This window comes from Rhinolophus ferrumequinum, chromosome 14 (genome assembly GCF_004115265.2).
Source record: "Rhinolophus ferrumequinum isolate MPI-CBG mRhiFer1 chromosome 14, mRhiFer1_v1.p, whole genome shotgun sequence".
NCBI lineage: Eukaryota > Metazoa > Chordata > Mammalia > Chiroptera > Rhinolophidae > Rhinolophus > Rhinolophus ferrumequinum.
The window spans coordinates 31747499-31773008 of record NC_046297.1 but is presented as its reverse complement, the minus strand read 5'-3'; the positions used below and the strand labels follow the sequence as shown (position 1 = coordinate 31773008).

The 25510-nt window shown below is 35.2% G+C and overlaps 1 protein-coding gene across 2 annotated transcripts in view; it reads right to left on the bottom strand.

Annotated features, from left to right (window-relative positions):
• Nucleotides 1–1837: 1837 nt before the first annotated feature.
• Nucleotides 1838–25510, bottom strand: part of SLC26A7 (solute carrier family 26 member 7) — a 445736-nt gene continuing 422063 nt past the window's right edge. For both annotated transcript variants that reach the window (XM_033125821.1, XM_033125820.1), the window contains 4 exons: nucleotides 20762–20859; nucleotides 6623–6677; nucleotides 6419–6522; nucleotides 1838–2050 (listed from right to left, as the gene is read on the bottom strand). In XM_033125821.1, coding sequence (XP_032981712.1) covers nucleotides 2015–2050; nucleotides 6419–6522; nucleotides 6623–6677; nucleotides 20762–20859 — 293 coding nt within the window. In that variant the 3' untranslated portion in view covers nucleotides 1838–2014. The remainder of the gene's footprint in view (nucleotides 2051–6418; nucleotides 6523–6622; nucleotides 6678–20761; nucleotides 20860–25510) is intronic.

Genomic DNA, 25510 nt, shown 5'->3' with positions numbered 1-25510 from the left:
ATAGAACAATTCATCCATAATGATTTTAATGTCATCCATGGTCCATAATCTCTAACAAATTAGAAAATTCTTATAGCGCATGAATTTAACTATAGGCCAAAATTGCACAGAATAACATCAATTTATACATAGAAAAATGTATTTCATTTTATTTTTTAATTAAATTTATTGGGGCAACATGGTTAGTAAAATTACATAGGTTTTAAGTGTACAATTATATATCATCTGTATATCATATTGTATGCTCACCACGTAGAGTCAATTCTTGTTAACTTTCTGTGACTCATTTTTATGTGCCAAGGACAAATGGATTACAGACAGGGTTGTTACCACCATCCACCATTGGAATAATTTAATTGAACAGAGTGAAATTCTTTTCTCTAAATAAATTTTACCTCCATTATTATATTACCTCCATCTTTTCTTGGAACTGTATTTAATGGGAATGAAAGTTGATCTCAACTCATTTGAATCCATATAAGTTATAAAGGGATTGAGGCCTCCTGTGGGACAAAGACTATTCTTTGTAGTTCATGTCAATCAAAATTGAAATGGCAGGGTAAGTTAATGAAAATTGGAAATTTTATTATTTCCTTTTCATTCAATTACATTGTCTGACCTAGGATTTATGTTAAAAGTAAAGGCCATGTGAATGTTAACCACACATTTGCTAGGGACCGTTACATCATTTGGCAGGCAATAGAATTTACTTTTATAAACTTCCACAAAAACACCTAAATTACCAGTCTTTTCACTTTGTTTTCAACCTATTTTTCAAACTCATGTTAAAGTGCTTGAATTTTTGTTACACTGATAATTTCTAGGACAGTTAAAATACTTTAAAATTTAAAAGAATAATCATGTAGCTACACCTATTTTTGAAAGTGAGATGTCTTAATAGGTAAATCAAATTGCTAGAGAAAAATATGAGCCAGTGTAATTGTATGTGATTGAAAATATATATATATAAACATAAAAGCAATAACTTATTCAGGTCAGCCTGGCGTATGGTGTTTATCAATTACCCTGTTGGTTTGGTGGGTTTACAAATAATCACATATCCAAGCTCTCCTGTAACAAAAGAAAAACACACATATATGAATATATAGAGATAAATGTATTATATTGACTGTCTGTCTGAAATAGGAAAGTCTCAAACTACTGTAGTTAATCTTATATCAGACTAGCAGAAATCTATTCTATTGGTGGTATTTTCTCATCTAAAAATCATATTTGTGAAGCAATATAAAATGTGCAACCTCCACATTATCTGGCTTCAACAAATATTAAGCTGAAAAATAGACTTTTTGGTGTGGGGGTGTGGAAATTAGGACTATCAGGTCTGAAGATTCTAAGCATTTCCAATTTCACAGCAAAACCAACTAATGTCAAGAAGTTGGTTTCACTGGGATTTCATTTATCTTGAAAACATACCAGAAGTCTTCCATGCATAGAAATGTATGGAAAGCAATTGTTCTTAGTTTGTCATTTGTTTCTGTTTAACTTATTTTCTGTGAATTTCATATCATAGTATATGATATTTAACCTTATTGATGTCTAATGGCTTTTTATTTGGTAAGGGAAAATGGCACATTTTCTAAATTGTTTTTACGTGTTAGTTACAGATGATCCTGGATTTTTACAAATGGCTTGCAAATGTTCTAAATCTCTTATGACAAAGTGTTTCTCAGTTTTACAAATTAACTTACAATAAAACAACACAAAATACTGTGGCAAAAGGAAGTAAATTCATCTTTACCTATCAGTACACTAAAACTTAAGAGAATACAAATTTTTATAAAGTAGCTATGCAATAGCTTATTTAGTGAACCTGCTTACTAATAAAAATTAGAAAAAAATGTTAGCAAATCTTGACCAGGGATTATGTGGTTACTAAGTCACATCATAGGATTATTTATAGGATCTAAACAACAAAAAAGGTTGTGCAAAATTCTGGAGCATGGACTCTTCAGGGCAGTTGCTAAAAATAAAAGTTGTGCCACAGCAAATGGTCTCAAACTTCACTCTGGTCATTGAGTTTGCTCAAATTCTGAAATAGAAGAGGAAGAAATAAGCACATGCTACTAACTTTTAAGTGGGTACCATTGTAAAAAAACAGTAGTAACTGAAGCAAGCTGTCCAGCAAAGCTAAGAAAAGATATTCTGAGGCATCAGAGTATAGCAATTTAAAGCTCCAAGTCCAAGAGCTGACTTTGAAACCACCTCCACTACTTATGAATGTTATAACTTCCCTGAGCCTCAATTTCCTTATTTCTGAAAATAGGTTAAACAATAGTATGTACCATATAAGCTTTTGGCAAATAGAGTGAATTAATATGGGGAAAGCTCTTTGCATATTTCTGGGACATAATGGGCACTCAATATGTTATAATAGTAATAATAGGGATTTTGGTCAAGATGGCAGAGTAGGTAAATGCTGTGCTCACTTCCTCTTAGGACCATATCAATTACAACTGAACTACAGAACAACCATTATTGAGAATTATCTGAAGTCTAGCTGAACCAAAGCCCTAAAACTACAGACATACAGAAGAAGCCACCTTGAGACTGGTAGGAGGGGCAGAGACACAGAATGGGCTGGTCTCACACCCATGCATGACGATTAAAAACTGGGAGGGGTATTTTGTCTGTGGAGGTACCCCTGGAGGAGCAAGTGGTCTCGGCCCAATATCAGGCTCCCCAGCCCAGGGTTGCAGTGCCAAGAAGAGAAGACTCTGTTTACGAAAACCAGTGCAGATTGTGGCTGAGATGGAGGGTGGCTGGAGTTCCAGGTGTTCCTCTAAAAGGAAATGTGCATGGACTTACTTGCTGATGGACTGACTCACTCTGAGCTCAAGTGCTGGGGCAGCAGCTTGAAAAGTGCCAGGGACATACAGGGAGGAACTGAATTCTCTGGCTAGGCATGAGGGCTGGGGGGTGGCAGCTTTCTCCAGGACAGAGGAGCTGGAGGAAGTCATTGTTTCTGTGTTGATCCTATCCTCTCCCTGTTTAAAGACATAGGAAGAGACCATATCTGAGTCTCCACCAAACTGGCTATCACATTTCATCTGCCCTGCGCTGTGATTCTCCCAGACCACATTCCACCCAACTTTCGGGAACACCCAAACTACTTTCTAGTTCATACTGTGGCCTTTTATAAAATCTCTCAAAGGTTCACAAAACCCAAAGAAGCAGTCTCTGACTTCAACATGGCCTGTACCACTGGCTGAGCAGCCTTAAGCCCAGTAATAGCAAAAACCTGCCTCTGTTCACAGACTGGCCTCTTGAGACATCTCCAAGACAAGTGCAGGTGGTGGCCATTTGCAGATGGCTTTGTGCCATATACCAGGTGGCCCTGGGCAGAACACAGTCTTTGGCTAAATTTGGCCTGCAGTGGGTTCCCTCCCAGGAGGCCCCAGGGCTGGCACACCTGGTCGACAGCTTTGGACCAAGCCAGAGCATCACCCAGCCACCTTCAAGGGCAGCACAAAGGGAAGACTAAGCAAACTCCAGAGCCTCGCTAAAGCAAACCCTGCTCTGTAGGGTTAACCCCTGCACCACAGCTCCTCCACTGTACTCACAGCCAATCATCACAACTAATCAGCCTGAGGGTCAATCCATCTCACTAACATGTAAACAGCAACCAAGGCTCAACTACAGCAGGAGGGTACACACAACTCATACAAGGGCGACACCAGTAACACCCAGCACTGGTGACTCGGGAGACTGCACCACTGAGTCCCAAAGGACACCTACTATATAAGGCTACTCTACGAAGACCAGGAGGTAGCCAAAATGGGGAGAAAAGAAACATGTCCCAAATAAAAGAACAGAACAAAGCTCTTAGAAGAAGAACTAAACAAAATGGAGACAAGCCACCTACCAGACCCAGAGATCCAAACCTGGTTATTAAAATGCTCAATGGTCTCAGGAAGAACTTCAACAAAGGGATAGAAAATGTAAAAACATATAAAAGAACCAGTCAAATAAAGAATACAATAACTGAAATAAAGAATACATTAGAGGGAATCAACAGTAGATTAGATGAAGCAGAAGATCAAATCAACAATTTAAAAATCAGGTAGCAGAAAACATCCATTGAGAACAGCAAAAAGGAAAAAAAAATCCAAAAAATGAGAGTAGTTTAAGGGGCCTCTGGGACAACATCAAGCATGCCACCATTCTCATTATAGGGGTACCAGAAGCAGAAGAACAATAGCAAGGGATTGAAATAATGACAGAAAACTTTCCTAACCTGGTGAAGGAAATAGATATATAAGCCCAGGAAGCCCAGAGAGTCCCAAACAAGATGAACCCAAAGAGGCCCACACCAAAGCACATCTTAATCGAAATGCAGACTGGTAAAGGCAAAGAGAGAATCTTAAAAACAGCAAGAGAAAAGCAGTTAGTCACTTACAAAGGAGCTCCCATAAGACTATAATCTGATTCCTCAACAGAAATTTGCAAACCAGTAGAAATGGCATGAAATATTCAGTGATGAAAAGCAAGGACCTATAACCAAGATTACTCTACCCAGCAAGGCTATCATTTAGAATTGAAAGAAAAATAAAGCACTTCCCAGACGTGAAAAAGCTAAAGGAGTTCATCACCACTAAACCAGTATTACAAGAAATGTTAGAAGGACTTTTTGAAGAAGAAGAGGAAGAAGAAGAAGGAGGAGAAGGAAAAGGAGGAGGAGGTGAAAGTGGATGAGGAGGAGGAGGAGGAAGAGAAGAATAAGAAGGAGAAGGAGAAGAAGAAAAAGAAGGAAGAGGAGGAGGAGGAGAAAAAAACAAAGAAGATAAAAAATTTGAATAATAAAATGGCAATAACTACATACCTATCAATAATTACTTTAAGTGCAAATGTTTTTAATAATCTAATAAAAAATAGTGGCTGAATGGATAAGAAAACAAGACCCTTACATTTATTGACTACAAGAGACTCAATTCAGATAGAAAGGCACACACAGACTGAAAGAAAAGAGATGGGAAAAGATATTTCAAGACAATGGAAACAAAAACAAACAAATAAACAAAAAATTGAGGTAGCAATACTATACCAGACAATAGATTTTAAAACAAAGGCTATAAATCAAAAGGCAAAGGATCCAGTAATCCCGTTCTGGGTATTTATCCAAAGAAACTCCAAATGCTACTTTAAGGGGATGTGTGCATCTGTATGTTCATTGCAATATTGTGACGTGTAGGCAGCCTGAGTGTCTGTCGATGGATGAATGGATAAAGAATAGGTACATATAAACAGTGGAATACTGTTTGGTCATGGATGGGTTTGGGTTCTTGCCATCTATAGCAGCATGAATGGTCCAGGATGGTATTGTGCTGAGTGGAGTATGTCAGAGAAAGACAGATGCAATGTGATTTCACTTATATGTGGAATCTAAATAACAAAATGAACAAACAAATAAAACAGAAACAAACTCATAGATACGCAGAACATTTTGATAGTTGCCAGATGGGAAGGGGTTGGGGTGAATGAGAAAGGGGGAGGGATTAAGAAGTACAAATTGGTAGCTACAAAATGGTCATGGGGATATAAAGCTTAGGGGATATAGTCAATAATCTGGTAATAACTATGCATAGTACCAGGTGGGTACTAAACTAATTAGGGGGATCACTTCTTAAATTATATAAATGTTTAACCACTATGCTGTACACCTGAAATTAATATAAAATAACATTAAATGTCAAAACCAATAAGTAAATAAATAAAGTGTAAAAAATAAAATAGGTGAATGTCAAAAATAGTAAAAATAATAGTAGTAGTAGTAGTGTCATTATTTTGAAATATAGTTGTGATCAAATTCAATAGAGATGATTCTGGAAGGTAACACATGCTGTTCTAGGGATGAGGAAGGGCAAAATGATTTAAAGTCAAAGAAAAATTGCAGTAAATCAAAGCTCTAGGAACTGTTCTAAAATTCATCATAAAGCCCAGTATTTGAAAGGTAACTTTGACATTTCAGATCATGTGAGTGCTGGGCTTTGCAAAAACTATTTCCAAAGACAGCTGTATTAGTTTAGAGTCAAGAGTATAAGAGCAGAAAAAAAGTTAAAGGCTATATCCAGAGTTTCAGCATTTAACAGAAGTGGATTCAAATTCTCAGGATAGTGGATCCTGGAAGAAGCATTTATTTTACAAGGAAGCATTTGGTCCTTAATAGGTGATCACCAAATCATCTAAGCCATGATATTGTTAGAAGATTCAATAATGTCCAAATGGTCCACAAAAGGAATGCAAACATTCCTTTACTTGTACTAAAGGACTGTGAGGTGGGAAATCTTAATAGATTTTAGATGACAGTGGGGTAATAGGCTAATATTTTTTAAATGCACAGCTCTTGATTTTACATTCCAATTTTTCTTATAACTCTTGCATGCCAACTTACTTGTCTCACCTTATTTGAATGGATGTTACTTATTGCAGCAGATACTGAGTCAAAAAAAATTGGTTTCTCTGAGTCTAGGTTTCCACAGTATTTCATTGCTTTTATCAATGAAGCTACAAGAAAGCACAAATGGTAAAAGAGATACATAGCAGCAGAAGAATCATGCTCAATTTTTCAAGGATTAATGTTTGCCAAGGACACACCCTTCTTTACCTGTGCAATGGGCTAATGATACATCCATACTCTTGTTCTTACAGTCCATGTAAACCTGGAAGAATTAATGCAGGATATAAGGCAGGCTTCAGAAGAAAGAAGAATTTCTAGGAAAAACAGACAATGTTTATGATGTCAGACCACAAAAGGGAGGCATTGCTACACAGTGAGGCATACCCTGGCAAGCTTCTGAGACTGCTAGCAAAGATGAATGTAGCAGAACATTTACCTTCAATGCAAATAAGTTTGGCTGCTTACATTTTCCACTTCATTCAATAAAAAATTAAGCATCACCTTTCCTTCCTTATAAGAATGATATAACATTTTTCTCAACCCTCTTTTATTGGCAGTCGACACACTGTGAAAGTGATGAAAACCACTGACTGTAATAGTTTACAATTTGTGCATATTCATGGACTCTTTAAATACCATCCATGAATGGTAAGTTGAGAACCTCACTATAAGCCAGGTTTGATTGCCCAACTTCCATGTGTATGGTCCATCAAAATAAGAGATCTTAAATAATTTGTTTGCCATACTGTAGGGACTTGCCTTATTTAAGTCCAAGAAAATCTCACATAGGAACAACTTACTGAAAGCCCTGATCTTAAATTCAGTAAGACCAAAGTCAACGCCTAAAATGCAGTGCAAGTAAAACTAGAAGATTTAGTAAATCTGGGATGGATTTTGTGATATATTAATAATGTATCTTACATATAAAATGTAGAAAGCTGCATTTAAATATATTCTAAGAGTATACATGATACATCCAAAAATGTCCCTTATATTCTTCTAGCAGTAAATTGTATCACTCTGAGCATGAATAAACAAGCAAACAAATAAATATTACATGAACTCAGACCTGGGCATGGACTAAATGGCTCCTTATTTGTAAGTTAAAATGATTAATTCAGTGATCTGTCAACATTTGACTTTTTTAAGCTCAGTGAAACAGGAACACATTGCTGTGGGTGGTTTGTGGATGCTGATAAACATAATCTGCAGTTCACCAACCCCTCCAGTGTCCTAAGTACAAGAATAAATAGAAGTCACTCCATTTCCTTCAACCTATGACTCCTACGACAATGTTCCTTACACTAAAGTGATTAAGAAAACAATTATATAATTGTCTAATCACTACACTGTATACTTGAAACTAATATAAAATAATATTGAACATCAATTATAATTTAAAAAATAGTCACAGAAATATAAAGTACAGCATAGGGAATATAGTACCTAGGGACTATGTACATTGTAATAACTATGTACATTGTCAGATGGGTAATACACTTAATGGGTTATCACTTTGTGAGGTATATAAATGCCTAATCACTATTTTTTTTGTACACCTGAAAATAATTTTTTAAAAAAGAAAGAAAATAATCCAGGAAGTGTTATTAAGAAGCAGGAAGACATGCAACAGCTGAAGAAACTCTGTGGCTCCAAACTCTTTCAGGATGGCTGCCAACTAGACATAGTATTAGCTGCAATGATATTATTTGCATTTCAAGAAATGACTTTTATGAAATAAGAACAAAGAATAGAAACTAGCATTATTGAGTACTTACTAACTTCTACAAATTTATTATGTGCTTTAAATGCAATATATTATTTCTAAACTTCACAACAACTTGATGAAGTGGGTATTTCTACTTTATTTACAGAAAAGCCAAAAATGAAGCCCAAATCATATGAACTAATTATATACCTAAAAGCTGGACCCATGGTTTGACTCTTTAAAGCGTATTTTGTTTTTTTAATTTGTTAGGGTGATATTGGTTAGTAAAATTATATAGGTTTCAAGTGTACAATTCTATAACAATCATCTATTTATTGCATTATGTATTCATCACCCAGAGTCAGTTCTCATTCCATCACCATATATTTGACCCCCTTTACCATCTTCTACCATGCCCCACACTACTTACACTCTGGTAACCACTAAATTGTTGTCTGTGTCTATGAGTTTTTGTTTTTTTGCTTGTCTTGCTCATTTGTTCCTTTCAGTTTTATATCCCACATATGAGTAAAGTCATATGGTTCTTGATTTTTTCTGTGCGACTAATTTCACTTATCTTGATAATCTCAGGATCGACACATGTTGTTGCAAATGGCAGTGTTTCATCTTTTCTTATGGCCGAGTAGTATTCTATTGTGTGTGTATATCACATGCTCTTTATCCAATCATCTATTGAAGAACATTTTGGTTGTTTCCATGTCTTGATCAAAGTAAACAATGCTGCAATGAGCATTCGGGTACATATTTATTTATGGATAAATGTTTTCAGATTTTTGGGGTAGATATCCAGGAGAGGGATAGTTGGATCTTATGGTAATTCTATTCTTACTTTTTTGAAGAACTTCCATATTCTTTTCCATAGTGGCTATATCAATTTACATTCCCATCAACAATGAAGAAGGGTTCCCTTTTCTCCACAGCCTCTCCAACACTTGTTATTATTTGTCTGGTTGATGACAGCCATTCTAACAGGTATGAGGTCATTGTGGTTTTGATTTGCGTTTCCCTAATAGCTAGTAAAGTTGAGCTTTTTTTCATATATTTGTTGGCCATTTGTATGTCTTCTTGGGAGAAGTGTTTGTTCAGTTCCTTTGCTCATTTTTTAATAAGACTGTTCGTTTTTTTGTTGTTGAGTTGTATGTGTTCTTTATGTATTTCAGGTATTAACCCCTATCTGAGGTGCTGTTTGCAAATATCTTCACGCATTCAGGTGGTTGCCTCTTTATTTTGTCGATAGTTTCTTTTGCTGTGCAGAAGCTTTTTAGTTTGATATAGTCCCATTCATTTATTTTAGCTTGCCTTTGAGGTCAAATTCATAACATTCACTTTGAATCCAAGGTCCATAAGTTTAGTACCTACGCTTTCATCTATGCAGATTATTGTTTTAGGTCTTACATTTAGGTCTTATAGAAGATGTGGTATATGTACACAGTGGAATACTATTCTGCCATAAGAAAAGATGAAATAATGCCATTTGTGACAACATGGGTGGATCTTGAGATTATTAGGCTAAGCGAAATAAGTCAGACAGAGAAAGTAGATAACCATATGATTTCACTGGCGTGTGAGATATAAAACTGAAAACAGCAAAAACAGGACAAGCAAATGAAGAAACAAAAACTCGTAGGCATAGACAATAGTTCAGTGGTTACCAGAGGGTAAGGGGAGTGGGGGTTACCAGAGGGTAAGGGTAGATGAGGGTAAAAGGGATGAAATATATGTAATGGAGGGAGATCTGATTCTGAGGGGTGAACACATAATGTGATATATAGATAATGTATTATAGAATTGTACACCTGAAACCTATGTAATTTTACTAACAATTGTCACCACAATAAACTTTAATTAAAAAAAAGGGTCTTTGATCCATATTGAGTTAATTTTGGTATATGTTGACAGATAGCAGTCTAGTTTCATTATTTTTCACATGGCTTTCCAATTTTCCCAGCACCATTTATTGAAGAGGCTGTCTTTTCTCCATTGTATGTATTTGGTTCCTTTGTCAAAAATTATCTGCCCATATATATGAGGGTTTATTTCTGGGTTCTCAATTCTATTCTATTGGTCTCTGTATCTGTTTTTCTGCCAGTACTGTGCTGTTTTGATTATTGTTACTTTGTAGTATAAGTTGAAGTCAGGAAGTGTGATACCTCCAAGCTTGCTTATTTTTTCTTTTTTTGGTCAGGATTGTTTTGGCTATTTGGATCTTTTTGTGATTCCACACAAATCTCATGATTTTCTGTTCTATTTCTTGAAAAATACGCCATTTGGATTTTGATAGGGTAGCATTAAATCTGTATATTCCTTTGTATAATCTAGCCATTTTAAATATGTTGATTCTTCCAAACATTGAATACGTCTTTCCATTTTTTTGTGTCTTCTTCAATTTATTTTAAGACTGTCTTATGGTTTTCAGTGTACAGGTCCTTCACATCCTTTGTTAAGTTTATTCCTAGATATTTTATTCTATTTGTTGCAATTTCAAAAGAAATTTTTTTAAAATTTGTTTTTCTGAAATTTCATTGTTAGAATATAGAAATGCACTGGATTTTTGTACATTGATTTTGTATCCATCAACTTTACCATATGCATTTATTGTTTCTAATAGTTTTTTAGTACACTCTTTAGGATTTTCCATATAAAAAAATCCTGTCATCTGCAAAGTGGCAATTTAACTTTTCATTCCCAATTTGAATGCATTTTATTTCTGTCTTTTGCCTTATTGTTCTGGCTATGACTTCCAATACCATATTGAATAACAGTGGTGACAGGGGCGTAACCCTGTCTTGTTCCTGATTTTAGAGGAAAGGTTTTCAGTTTTTCACCATTAATTATGTTATTAGCTGAGGGTTTGTCATATATGGCCTTTATTATGTTGAGGTACATTCCTTCTATGCCCATTTTAATAAATTTTTAATCCTAAATAGGTTTTGTATCTTAAATGTTTTTTCTGCATCTATTGATATAATCATATAATTTTTATCTTTTATTTTGTTTACGTAGTGTATCACATTAGTTGATTTGCATATATGGAACTATCCTTGTGCCCCTGGAATAAGTTGATTCTGTGCCCCAATTGTGCCCCAATTGATTCTGATGTGTAATCTTTTGAATGTATTGTTGTATTCGATATGATAGTATTTTGTTTAGGATTTTTGCATCTATATTCATCAGAGATATTGGTCTGTAGTTTTCTTTGTTTGAGTTACCCTTACTAGGTTTTGGTATCAGGGTAACGTTGGCCTCATAAAATGAGTTAGTAAGTATTGCCTCTTCTTCAAAAAAAAAAAATAGTTTTTTTTGGAAGAGTTTGAGGAGGACAGATATTAAATCCTCTTTGAATGTTTGGTAGAATTCACTAGTGAAGCCATCTGGTCCTGACTTTGGCCTTTGGGAAAGTTTTGAATGATTGTTTTGATTTCCTTTCTGTTGATCAGTTTATGTAGATTTTCCAGTTCTTCCTTATTCAGTCTAGGAAGGGTATATATTTGTAAGAACTTGTCCATTTCTTCCAGGTTATTGAATTTGGTAACATGTAGCCCTTCATAGTGTTCTTGAATGAGTCTTTGTAATTCTGGGGATAACTATGGTAACTTCTCTTTCATTGCTGATTATTTGTGTCTTTTCTCTTTTTGTGTTAGTCTAGCCAAGGGCTTGTCAATTTTATTAATCTTACCAAAGAACGAGTTCTTTGTTGCATTAATTTTTTCTTCTGTCCTTTTCTCTATTTCATTTAGTTCTGCTTTGATTTTTATTATTTCCCTCCTTCTGCTGACTTTGGGTTACATTTGTTCTTCTGTTTCAAGTTCTTTAAGGTGTAACACGAGATTGTTTATTTGGGTTTTTTTCTTCTTTCTTGAGATAGGCCTGTAATGATATAAATTTCCCTCTTATTACTCATTTGATAGGAGTATTTTCATTCTCATTTGTTTTCATGTATTCTTTGACCTCTCCTTTATTTCTTCTTTGATCCAGTAATTCTTTTAAAAAAAGTATGTTGTTTAATCTCCACATATTTGTCTTTTTTTCCTGCTTTGATTTGTAGTTTATATCCAATTTCAATACCTTGTGATCAGAGAATATGCTTGGGATGATTTAAATCTTCTTATATTTGCTGAGGCCAATTTTGTGTCTCAACATATGGTCTATCCTTGAGAATGTTCTATGTGCACTAGAAAAACATGTATAGTCTGATGGTCTAGGATAAAGGGCTCTGCAAAAGTCAACTATGTCCATTTGGTCTAAAGTGTCATTTAAGGCTGATGTTTCCTAATTGATTTTCTGTTTGGATGATCTATCCATAGCTGTCAATGATGTATTTAGGTTCTCTACTATATCTGTGCTTTGGTCAATATCTCCCTTTGGTTCTGTTGGTAGTTGCATTTTATATTTCAGTGATCCCTGATTGGGGGCATATATATTGAAAAGTGTTATGTTTTCTTATTGTATTGTCTGCTGTACCATTATGAAATGTCCATCTTTGTCTCTTATTTTTTTTATCCTGAAGTCTGTTTTTTTCTGATATAAGTATGACTACATATGCTTTTCTTTGGATACCATTTTCTTGGAGTATCGATTTCCACCCTTTCACTTTGAGTCTATCTTTGTCCATGTAGCTGAGATGTGTCTCTTGGAGACAGCATATCATTGGTTTTTGTTTTTTCTTTATTAGTTTCCAGTGTACAAAACAATGTAATAGTTAGACAATTCACCTCTCGCAATGTGATAACCATCCTCCCCCAATCTATTGCCCCTCTGACATTGTATATATTTATTACAATTCCATTGACTCTATTCCCTATGCTGTACTCCATATCCTATGGCTATATATATATATATATATATATTAAATTATAGTTGATATACAATATTACACAGCTTCAGCTTCAGGTGTACAGAGCAGTGATCAAGCATCTACACCATCCATTGTCTCCCTAATAAGACATGTGCCAATCTGATACCCTACAAAATCTTTACATTATTGATTATATCCCCCAAACTGTCTTTCATATCCCTGTGGCAATGTTGTAGTTACCAATTTATGCTGTCTAATCCCTTCCCCTTCTCCCTCATCCCCACCTCCTCTCCCATCTAGAAACCATCAGTTTTTCCTCTATACCTCTGAGACTATTTCTGTTTACTTTGCTCATTTATTCAGTTCTTTAGATTCCACATATAAGTGAGATCAGATGGCATTTGTCTTTCTCCCACTGACTTATTTCACTTAGCATAATGTTCTCTAGGTCCATCCATATATTTGCAAGTGGTAAGACTTCATTCTTCTTTGTAGCCAAGCAATACTCTATTGTATAAATGTACCACAGTTCGTCTACCAATGGGCATTTCAGTTTTTTCCAAGTCTTGGTTACTGTAAATAGCACTGCAATAAACATAGGGATGCATATATTTTCTCGAATTAGCATCTTGGATTTATCCGGATAAATATCTAAGAGTAAAATTGCTGGGTCATAAGATAGTTCCATTTCCAGTTTCTTGAGATACTGCCATACTGTTTTCCATAGTGGCTGCTCCAATCTGCAATCGCACCAACAGTGCACCAGGTTTCCTTTCTTGGATATTTTGGATATTAACCCCTTATCAGATGTACCATCTTCTCCCATTCAGGAGGCTGCCTTTTTGTTTTATTGATGGTTTCTTTTGCTGTGAAAAAATTTTCTAGTTGGATGTAATCCTAAATGTATATTTTTTCTTTTACTTCCCTTGCCCAAGGTGATATATCAGTAAAAATATTACTCAGGGTAATGTCTGCAAATTTACTTCCTATATTTTCTTCTAGGAATTTTATGGTTTCGGGTCTTACATTTAAGTTTTTAATCCATTTTGAATTTGTTCTTGTATATGGCAAAAGGAAGTGGTCCAGCTTCATTTTTTTCCATGTGTTAGTCCAGTTTTCTCAGCATCATTTATTAAATAGACTGTCTTTACCCCATTGTGAATTTTTGCTTCCATTGTCACAGATTAAATGACCATATATGAATGGATTTATTTCTGGTCTATCTCTTCTGTTCCATTGATCTATGTGTCTGTTTTTATGCCAGTACCATACTGTTTTGATTACTATAGCCTTGTAGTATGATTTGATATCAGGTAGTGTGATACCTCTCACTGTGTTCTTATTTCTCAAGATAGCCATGGCTATTCAGGGTCTTTTATAGTTCCATATACATTTTATGATTATATGATCTATTTCTGAGAAAAATGTCATTGGTAGCTTGATCTGAATTGCATTGAATCTATATATTGCCTTAGGTAGTATTGACATTTTAACTATATTAATTCTTCCTATCCATAAACATGGTATGTGTTTCCATTTATTTGTATCTTCTTTGATTTCTCTCTTCAGTGTCTTATAATTTTCTGAGTACAGGTCTTTCACTTCTTTGGTTAAATTTATTCCTAGGTATTTTATTGTTTTTGAAGCAATAGTAAATGGGATTGATTTCTTGATTTCTCCTTCTGATAGTTTATTATTTGTGTGTATAAATGCAAGTGACTTCTGAATTTTAATTCAGAATATTAATTCAGTGATTCATTGCCTAGGTGATGCTGGCTGGCGATTAGTATGAGTGGTAGGAGTTAGGTGGTTAATATGAGTAGGGGTGTTGAGAGAGAGTCTTTAGGAATTTAGGCTGTTGTCGGTGAATTGGTTTAGTATTGGCAGGCTTAATAGGCTAATTATCAGGCTGTATATTGTAGGGTTGATTCAGATTATGGTGTGTTTTGATAGTCACACAAGGGGCATTAGTAGGGAGAATGATTTTTAGCATTGCCGTAGGCTGAGGTTTTGTACATGATTGACGCCATAGGTGTTAGACACTATAACAAGCAAAGATAAGCCTAGGGCAGCTTCACAAGCTACATACTCTAGTAGCACAATTGGTATTATGCTTGATGTGGTCAGATGTGTGTTTAGGATTATTACTTATTACTACTACTATAACGAACATAGATAGTATCATACCCTCTAGGCATAGGAGTGAGGATATTAGGTGGGATCGGTATAATAACAAGCCCACAAGGGAGATTGTGAAGGCTAATATAGTGTTTATGTAGATTAAGGCCACTTGACAATTATGAGTATATTCATAATTTAATGAGTCAAAATAATTTGTTTTATTTAAACTAATTATCATTATTTGGTTCATTCTAGTCCTTTTTGGGATCATTTGTAGGCTAGGCTGATGGCCAGTAGGGAGATTAGGAGTAGGGATGCAGTAAGCATGACTTTCATGTTGTTGGCTTGGGATGCTCATGGTAGGGGTAAGAGGAGGGCAATTTCTAGGTCAAATAGCAGGAATGTAATAGCCACCAGGAAAAATTTCATGGAGAAAGGCAGGAGGGCAGATCCTATGGGGTCGAATCCGCATTCCTAAGGACTTGATTTTTCTGAGTAGACGTTGGTCTGTGGGAGTCAAAATGCGATAGTTACAAATAACAGGGCCAGGAAGGGATGTTGTTAGAAGGGTTAATATGAAGTTTATTATTCTTTTTCGGGGTTTACCGAAGCTAACTGATTGGAAGTCAATCGTACTATTTAATACTAAAAGAATAGGATCCTCATCAATAAATAGATACGTACAGGTATAGACATACAAAATGTCAGTACCTGAATATTAATTTTGTATCCTGCTACTTTACTAAATTCATTTATCAGTTCTAATAGTTTTTTGGTGGAGTCTTTGGGGTTCTCTATATATCGCATCATGTCATCTGCATATAATGACAATTTTACTTCCTCCTTTCCAATTTGGATGTCTTTTGGGTTTTGGTTTTTGATTCAGTCTGCTACTCTGTGTCTTTTTATTGGTGAGTTCAGTCCATTTACATATAGGTTGATTATTGATATGTGAGGATTTCCTATATCCATTTGTCTTTCGTTTTCTGGTATCTTGGCGTCTCCATTTTTTCTTTGCCTTGGTGTTGCTCTATGTTATTTCAGTGTGGTAGCATTCTATGATTTTCCCTCTCTTTCTTCTTCTTTTTTTTATGTTACATGTCTCAGTTCTGGATTTTATTTTTTCCAGTGGTTAGCATTAAGTTTATGTAAAAAAAAGTTTCATATTTACAGTAGTCCTTTTCTTCCGCATTCTTCTTATCTCCATTTCCCCTTGCAGATTCAAACCTTTACTGTTTCCCCTTTTGTGTTTTTGTTGACACAGTTTATCCCTACTTCAGCTGTGAGTTAATTATGTAGTTGCAGTAGCAAGTTGTTTTTTTCGTTTCTTTTTCCTTTTTAAAAAATCTTTAACCTTTATATTATGTTTAAATGTATAGTGCCCTATTTGTTGTAGGGGTTGCCATTTCCTGCTTGTGTCTGGCTGTTTGTAATGTTGCTCATGATTTTGTATTCTTTTGGTTTTTTTTGTGTCAGGTTGAATAACCTCCTTCAGTATTTACCATAATGAAGGTCGTGTATTAGAAAACTCCCTCAGCTTCTGTATGTCTTCTTTCTTCCTCCTTTATACCTAAAGGATACCTTTGCTGGATATACTACTCTTAGTTCATAATTTCTCTCTCTCAATAGTTTGAATATTTGTTTCCACTTCCTCCTTGCTTGTAGAGTTTCTCTTGAAAAGATTGATGATAGCCTAATGGGCTTTCTCTTATAAGTTACTGTTTTCTTTCCCCCCCTGGCTTCCTTGAGAATTCCTTCTTTGTCATTTATTTTGGACAGTTTCAGTACAGTGTATCTTGGAGAAGACCTGTTGGGATTGAAGTAATTCGGTGTTCTATTTGCTTCTTGGATTTGAGGATCCAGTTCTTCCCACAACTTTGGGAAGTTCTCATCAACTATTTTTTTGAATATACTCTCTGTTCCTTTCTCCCTTTTTATTCCTTCTGGTATGCCCATTATTCTTGTGTTGCTCCTTATAATGGAGTCAGAAAGTTCTTGTAGAGTTCTTTCATTTCTTACAACTCTCAAGTCTCTCTCTTCTTCCATCTGGATCATGTCCAGATTTCTATCTTTGATATCACTAATTCTTTTCTCTATCTGGTCAGCTCTGTTTCCTAAGCTGCGTATTTCATTCTTCATCTATTTTTTATTGAGTTTTTCAGCTCCAGAACTTTTATTATTTTTATTTCAATCTCTTTGGTAAAATATACATTTTGTTCATTGATTTTATTTCTGAGTTAATTATACTACCTATCTGAGTTTTCTTGCATCTCATTGAGTTTTTTCAAAACTGCAATCTTGAATTCTCTGTCATTTATGTTTCATATTTCCATGTTTTTAAGTTCATTCTCTGGACATTTTTTTCATTTTCTTTCTGAGCTGCCTTGTTATCTTGGTTATTCATAACAATTAATGGATTATTATTTCTCTTCCTGGGCATCTACAGGAGTGGATTCTCCAGCAGGTTGATATAAAGAGGGCTTTCTTTTGCTTTCTAGTAGGTGTCACTGGAACGTTTTATTTTCTCTTGCACTGTAGCATTTTATTTTATTTTGCACTGTTGCGGCTTCTTACACAATGGTAGGTTCCTGGGAGGTGGGCTTCTCCTCTGTGATCAGATCACCTGGGTTTCAGGGAACTGTCCCATGGAAGGATGTGGTAGGTGATGGGGTTCTGAGCCTTTGAAACTCCAATGCTGCCCCTGCATCCAGATGCAGAGCTGCATGTCTCAGAAGCTCTAGTTGTCCCCAAAGGGATCAGACCAGAAAGGTAGGGGTGGGATGGGCTGGGAGAGGTGGCAGGTGTGTTTGTGGCTGCAAGCAATGGTGACTTTTAGATCACAGCTGTCTCACCACTACAGTTCCTTCCCTGTCACTGGAATTAGCCGCACTCTGCATATGCCACTCTGGGACTGTCTCTCCAGTTCTCAGGGCTGCAGATGTTCTGCTCTTTAATCTGACACTGCTACAGTTTCTTCTGGAGGCCACTTGTAACACTGGGAGGATGGAGGGAGGTGGCCAGGCTCCATGTCTTTCTTTTCTGCCTGGCAATGAGGGCTTAAACTGCAGTTCTCACACTTCCATACTCTGAGGTCTCTGCAGAGCATTGCAATAACCTCAGGGTATTTTATACTGATACCTCAGACAGGATTGTGAACCACAGAAAGAGCGCCTGCAGCCTGAATCCTTCCCTCTCCTGGCACTGCAGTGAGCTCCAGGCTTTGTCCTGTGGCCCGCATCTCTGCCCCTCCCCTTTCCCTCCTCCCTTGTTCACCCCAATTTGCCCACATTCAGATGATTCAATGTGCCAATCTCTCAGACATGGTTACGTTGCATAGGGTATCCTTTGTTAAATAATAGCTATTCTATTTGTTGTAACTTCCAGAGGAGATTTTAAGGAGCACCCTCCACAACACCATGTTTCTGACCTAAAACCTATTTTCTTAACATACATCATAATTTACTGTAACCGGATGTAATAAATCAAATAGTAATAGGGAAATTTTTTAAAAAGCTGATATAAAACTGCTGGCTTTGTATATACATAAAAAAACACCAGTCCAAGGGCAAATGTCATTTTTTGACTTTTTGAAAATACAATACATTAGTTGACTTATTCAAGTATTCCATTGTGTAGTATTTTAAAACCATTAAGAGGAATGAAAAAAGTTCCTTTTCAACATGCCCAGTATGTGGGTTATTTGGATTCCTCTGAATTTTCAACCTTAGATAGTAAATTCAGTGAGAATAGGTCACCATTTCATCCTCTTTATTAACTCTAAGTCCTGATTTGAAATATCTAGAGAGGACAACTTATAAAAATTAGAGCATATTCAGAAACAAATTTAAAATTATGTATATATGTATATGTATACATATATATATTTTTATATATATATTTATATGTATATATATACTGCCTTTTCCCAGTAAAAGGACAAGCCTAGTCTAGTGTTTCTCAAAATTGGATTCTTTAACCACATGCCTCAGAATCACCTATGGTTGTTTAAAGTGTTTCCTGGGCCAGAACCAGGACTCAGAAAACCACATTTCAAATGAGCACCCCATATCATCTTTATGTACAGAAATTTAACAGCACTGTTCTAGACCTTGAACACACAAAGTAAATAAAAATGTCGAGCACAAGAAGCCCTCCAATGAAGAGGGACTGTCTATTTACAATCTAGATGTAAATGCAAGAAAAGTCTTGGGGTTGAACCCTACGCCAAATTGTGTAGAGTTTTTATAGTGAGTACCAAGAAATTAAAGGCACACTACATGGGGAGTTCAGAAAATTTTGGATGGGTGAAATTTGTGTGAGTAATGGAAAGGAGGGAGATATGCAAAGAAAGAGCTCCAGAAATGTTCATAGGTTTTGATGAAGTTTTTGACTTAGGGGAGACTGCATGATGCCAGTGTAAGTGTATCCCTTGGGGAAAAAAAATACTAGAAGAGGAAGTAAGCTGAGATCCATGCAGCAGAAGCTGCTGGAGCACTGAGGACAGATGAGGAACAGGTGTTTTCCATCTTCAACACTCCCTCCAAGCTTAGGGTATTGAAATAGAGAACAAATGGAAATAAGAAAGGGGCACATTCTTTGTTGATTTAGTATTTACTCAAAAATAGGAGGAAAAAATTCCAGAAGTGTCTAAATTGTTTTTGAGTTGGCAAAATTGAGTGTTCTTTCATCTGTGGGAATGGGGGCTTGTGAGCCATGTCAGTTTGTTTTTTTTTTAATTGGAATCTATTGGGTGACAATGGTTAGTAAAATTACATGGGTTTCGAGTGTACAACTCCGTAATATGTCATCTATATATCTCATTGTATATTCACCACCCAGAGTCAGTTCTCCTTTCATCACCATATATTTGACCGTGCTTACCCTCATCTACCACCTCCCTCCCCATTACTCTCTTGTAACCACTAAACTATTGCCTGTGTCTATGAGTTTTTGTTTCTTTATTTGTTTTTCTTGTTCCCTTGTTGCTTTTAGTTTTATATCCCACATATCAATGAAATCATATGGTTCTTAAATTTTTCTTTCTGACTTATTTCACTTAGCATAATAATCTCAAGATCTATCCATATTGTCACAAATGACACGATTGCATCTTTTCTTATGGTAGAGTAGTATTCTAGCATGTCAGTTTTAAAGAAATAAAACTGTTTTATTTTTTGCATACCAGAATCATGGAGAACCCATGGAGAACATGGGGTAGAAAAGTAAGCATCATCATACAAAAGAATGGGGAAAAGCCCCTGCAGTGGGCACTGTTTCAGAAATTAGGAATGGTATGGTCTCAAACTATACCCAAGAATGATGTGAGAAAGAACATCCTGTCACCATCAATGCCATTTGCTCACGGAGGGGACTTTTTTCCCTTCTTTCTAGAAGCCTTAAACCCAGCATATGCTATGCTGCCTACAACTTAAGTCTACGTTCTCTTCTCTCTATCTCATGTGAATACCCCCCCACACACATCTGGCCCCCACACATACACATACCTAGAAGTTTGATGGGATCTCCTGAATATAAATCTACAGTAGTGGAAGGATAAAGTCCTATGTCCTTTAAAGAAAATGGGTGAAATAAATATTGAAGCAAGCAGAGTCAAGACCCCGGAGCTGAGAGAGTAGCTGGTAAAAACTCTGTTACTGAAGAGAAGGGAAGGAATCAGTCCAAACACAAGCTATGTACATACCTCAACAAGCATGGAGATTCCAGAATAGTCAAAAAAGTTCAATCCAGTGCAATCCAGGATTAAAGAGTGCTTTCCATTTGGGCAGGGCTGTGAAAATTCTGTAGGAGGAACATAGGATTGAGTTGACGGGGAATTTTTAGAGATTTCTGCTGTCTCTTTTGTTGAAGAATGGGAAGGTAACAGTGACTTCATGTTTAATAAAACTAATTCTGAATACTTTAATCTTTACATTTTTCAGTTAATTACTAATTATTTCTAATCTCTCTGGGTTTTTTTGTTCAAATATTATTTCAGGTAATTATTACATAACTCAGAGAAGAAAATGGGACAGGTTAATTACTAATATCATTTCACAGATAGACAGACTAAAGCTCAGCAAGGTCAGATGATTTTAAAAGGATACCTGGCAAGTTAGTGCCAAACAGACTAGATGCAAAACCCCTAGGCATTCTGCATAGTACTCTTTCCACAATATCATACTGTTTCCTTCATACATATGTCGAGAGGTAGAGTCATGTTTTATGGCACCTAGAGCTTATTCAATTTTGGAGTCATACTTTAAGGAAAAGATTCATTGGTGGAGCTTGTCTCTTGGCCTTGTAAAAGATCTGTATGAGGGTCCCTGAAAATTAAGCTTCAATTTGTACATGATAAATCTGCCTCTGAAAGCACCTAATGGGAAAAATAAATTTTTTTACTTAGGAGTTCATGACCTTTTTTCACTGATGTCCTCAGGGCCAGACTTTTCTCATGTAAAATGACATTTCTAAGCAGTAACAGGCCATGTCTGAGGTAACTTATGAGGCTCTCAGAGCAGGTCTAGTAAGCTAAGATTTCCCCACCATTAATAGGTAAAGTCACTCGAATAAACTCCAATTGTCTAATTACTTACAAAATTCTCCGAAAAAAAATAACTAATTGAATAGTTTTGCCACTTAAAATGTCCGTGGTTTTCCCTTATAGTGGTTACAACAAAGTGAGAATACGGTTGTTTCTCAATTAGCATTGAAGAGAAGTATAAGGGAAATTGCGTATTTTTATAAACTAATGCTTAGATGTAAAAACAGGTAAGCAGAACATATGAGGTCAGACAATTAAGTTCGAAAACTCATCCTAGAAATAGTGTCACATGCTGCATTGCAGAATATCACTATAGTCACCTTCAAAGTACTCCCCTTGGGAAGCTATGCACCTATGCCAGTGCCTAGTCCACCCTTCAAAATAATTTTGGAACTCTTTGGCCATCAGAGCTGTCATCATATTATCCTTGATGTCCTGAATGTCTTCAAAAGGTCTTCCTTTCAATATTTCCTTTATCTTTGAGTAAAGAAAGAAGTCATGGGGGGCCAGATCAGGTGAGTAGGGAGGGTGTGCCAATACAGTTATTTGTTTACTGGCTGAAAACTCCCTCACAGACAGTGCCTTGTTAGCTGGTGCATTGTCGTGATGTAAGAGCCATGAATTGTTGGCAAAAAGTTCAGGTTGTCTTTTACATGCAGCCTTTTCAGCACTTGCAAATAGTAAACTTGGTTAACTGTTTGTCCACTTGGTACAAATTCATAATGAATAGTCCCTTTGATATCAAAAAATATATATATATGTGTGTATATATATATATATATATAAATATATATGACTAGATATTTTCTTACCAAATTAGATATTATAAGTTTTAGTAAGACTAATCATGTTTGCAATGTATCATGAGTTCAATATTTGAAGAGTTCGTATGCAGATAATTTAAAACATATCTGTTTCAGAAAATAAAATGTATATGATTTCTTTGAAGGCAGTAATAGATTGGAGTCAAGTACCAACTCTTTTGACATCTTTTTAATATGTCAATTTTGTTCATATCTTCTTAATTCCATTTTTAATGAGAGCATGTTGGTAAATTGAAATTAGATGTAGAATTATTTACAACATAACAATTGGCAAATGATACAAATCAGTGCTTCTTCACCACCCCACAGCATAACATCTACTCCAAGACTTGTTTGCTAAAGATTTACCAGCATATTACTGCTTAAACATGGGTACTGTTGTTAAATTAAAAAATATATATAATCAGTAATTTTTAAAAAATTGATTAAATAAATGAGTTAAACTACTGACATCTTTAGCAATAGATCTTCAAATAACAGTTATGACAGAATTTGATGTCAAAATTAATCGTCCTTTTTTTCCATCTCCTTAAACTCTTCTGTTCTTAACAAAAGATGCTGTCTGTGATAACATAGTACACATTTCAAAATAAGCTACAATCTAAAATTCATATTCCAAAAGTTTATGTAGAAAAAGTTTAATACCCCAAAAATAAAAATTAAAGAAATTATGAATTTTTCTAAGATTTTTAAAACTTTTTCTTTAATTACTAGAAAACACAATTGTCATTTGTAATGTCTACAAGACAGACTTGGAAAAAAGAAACTGTAACCTGAAAAAATACAGCTATCAGTTTGTTTGAAAAACAAATTCATCACTTTTGTTTGGTAAACATCAATGCATTACTTTCTCTGAAAGAAGCTACATTATCAATAACCGTATGGCATGAGTTCTATCATTCCCATTCCTTAGCCATAAATAACCAATCATAACTAATCAATCATTACAAATCATAACAGTCATAAGAAATCAATCAAGTTACTTTTTCCACCGAGGTCAAGAAAACCTTAGAATTTTTATCAACTTAATGTTTTAGGAAGCCACTGTTAGTTCCTAAGGAACTTATTTGTCAATCTGAACTGAATACTATAGTGAAAAAAGTATGTATACGTTATAAAAAGATGTTGATCACTGGATGGAAATGACTAGTAAGTGATGTGAAAAAAGATACAGAAAATCCTTTATGAAACAACTTTTATTTACTATCCTATTATTTATTTCACTACTAAATTACACTTGCCATTCTCAATATTTTTCTTTCTTTTTAAATTTTTTAATTAAATTTATTGGGGTGACATTGGTTAGAAAACTTAGAGAGGTTTCAAGTGTATAATTCCATAATATATCATCTCTATATTGCATTGTGTATTGTGTATTCACCACCCAGAGTCAGTTCTCATTCCATCACCATATATTTGACTCCCTTTATCTTCTACCATCACTCCTCCCCCTTTACCCTCTGGTAACCACTGAACTGTTGTCTGTGTCTATGAGTTTTTGTTTGTTTGCTTGTCTTGTTCATTTTTTCCTTTCAGTTTTATATCCCACATATGAGTAAAGTCATATTGTTCTCGACTTTCTCTGTCAGACTTATTTTGCTTAGCATAATAATCTCAAGATTGATCCATGTTGTCACAAATGGCACTATTTCATCTTTTCTTATCACGGAATAGTATTCAATTGTGTATATATACACCACATCCTCTTTATCCGACCATCTATCGAAGGACACTTTGGTTGTTTCCATGTCTTGGTCACTGTAAATAAAACTGCAATGAACATTGGAATAAATATATCTTTATGGAAAATGTTTTCAGATTATTTTTTTCTGGTAGAAACCCAGAGGAGGAATTGCTAGGTCATATGGTAATTCTATTCTGAACTTTTTGAGGAATCTCCCCACTGCCTTTCATAGTAGCTGCACCAATCAGCATTCCCACTAAGAGTCTATGAGTGTTCCTTTTTCTCCACAGTCTCTCCAACACTTATTATTATTTGTCTTGTTGATAGCCATTCTTACTGGTGTGAGGTGATGTCTCACTGTGGTTTTTATTTGCATTTCTCAGAAGATTAGCAATGTTGAGCATTTTTTCATATGTCTGTTGACCTCTTTTGAGAAATGTCTATTCAGGAATTGTTTGCAAAAATCTTCTCCCATTCAGTTGGTTGCTTCTTTATTTTGTTGATGGTTTCTTTGGCTGTGCAGAAACTTTTTAGTTTGATATAGTCCCATTCATTTATTTTAGCTTTTACTTCCCTTTCCTTTGGAGTCAAATTCATAAATGCTCTTTGAACCCAAGATCCTTAAGTTCAGTAGCTATATTTTCTTCTCTGCAGTTTATTGTTTCAGGTCTTAGGTTTAGGTATTTGATCCATTTTGAGTTAATTTTGGTACATAATGACATATATAGTTTCATTCTTTCCAATTCTTCCAGCACCATTTGTTGAAGAGGCTTTGTTTCTCCATTGTATTTTGGCTCCTTTGTTAAAAATCATCTGTCCATAGTCATATGTGTTTATTTCTGGGTTTTCAATTGTATTTGAATGGTCTATGTATCCATTTTTCTGCCAGTACCATACTGTTTTGATTATTGTTGCTCTGATGTTCAAGCTGAAGTCAGGGAGTGTCATACCTCCAGCATTATATTATTTTCTTAGGAACTTTGGCTATTCAGGGTCTTCTGTGGTTCCATACAAATCTGATGATTTTTTTTTTCTATTTCTTTAAAAGTGCCTTTGGGCTATTGATGGTGATTGCATTCAGTCTGTATACTGCTTTGTGTAATATGGCCATTTTAACTATGTTGGTTCTTCCAATAATTGAACACAGAATGTCTTTCCATTTCTTTGTGTCTCCTTTAAATTTCTTTTAAAAAAGTCCTCTAGTTTCAGTGTATATGTCATTCATATCCTTGGTTAACTTTATTCCTAGGTATTTTATTCTTTTTGTTGCAATTGCAAAAGGAATTCTTTTTTTTTTTTTTTTTTACTTTTTTTTTCTGAGATTTCATTATTAACATATAGGAATGCAATGGACTTTTGTGCTGATTTTGTAGCCGGCAACTTTGCTGTATTGGTTTATGG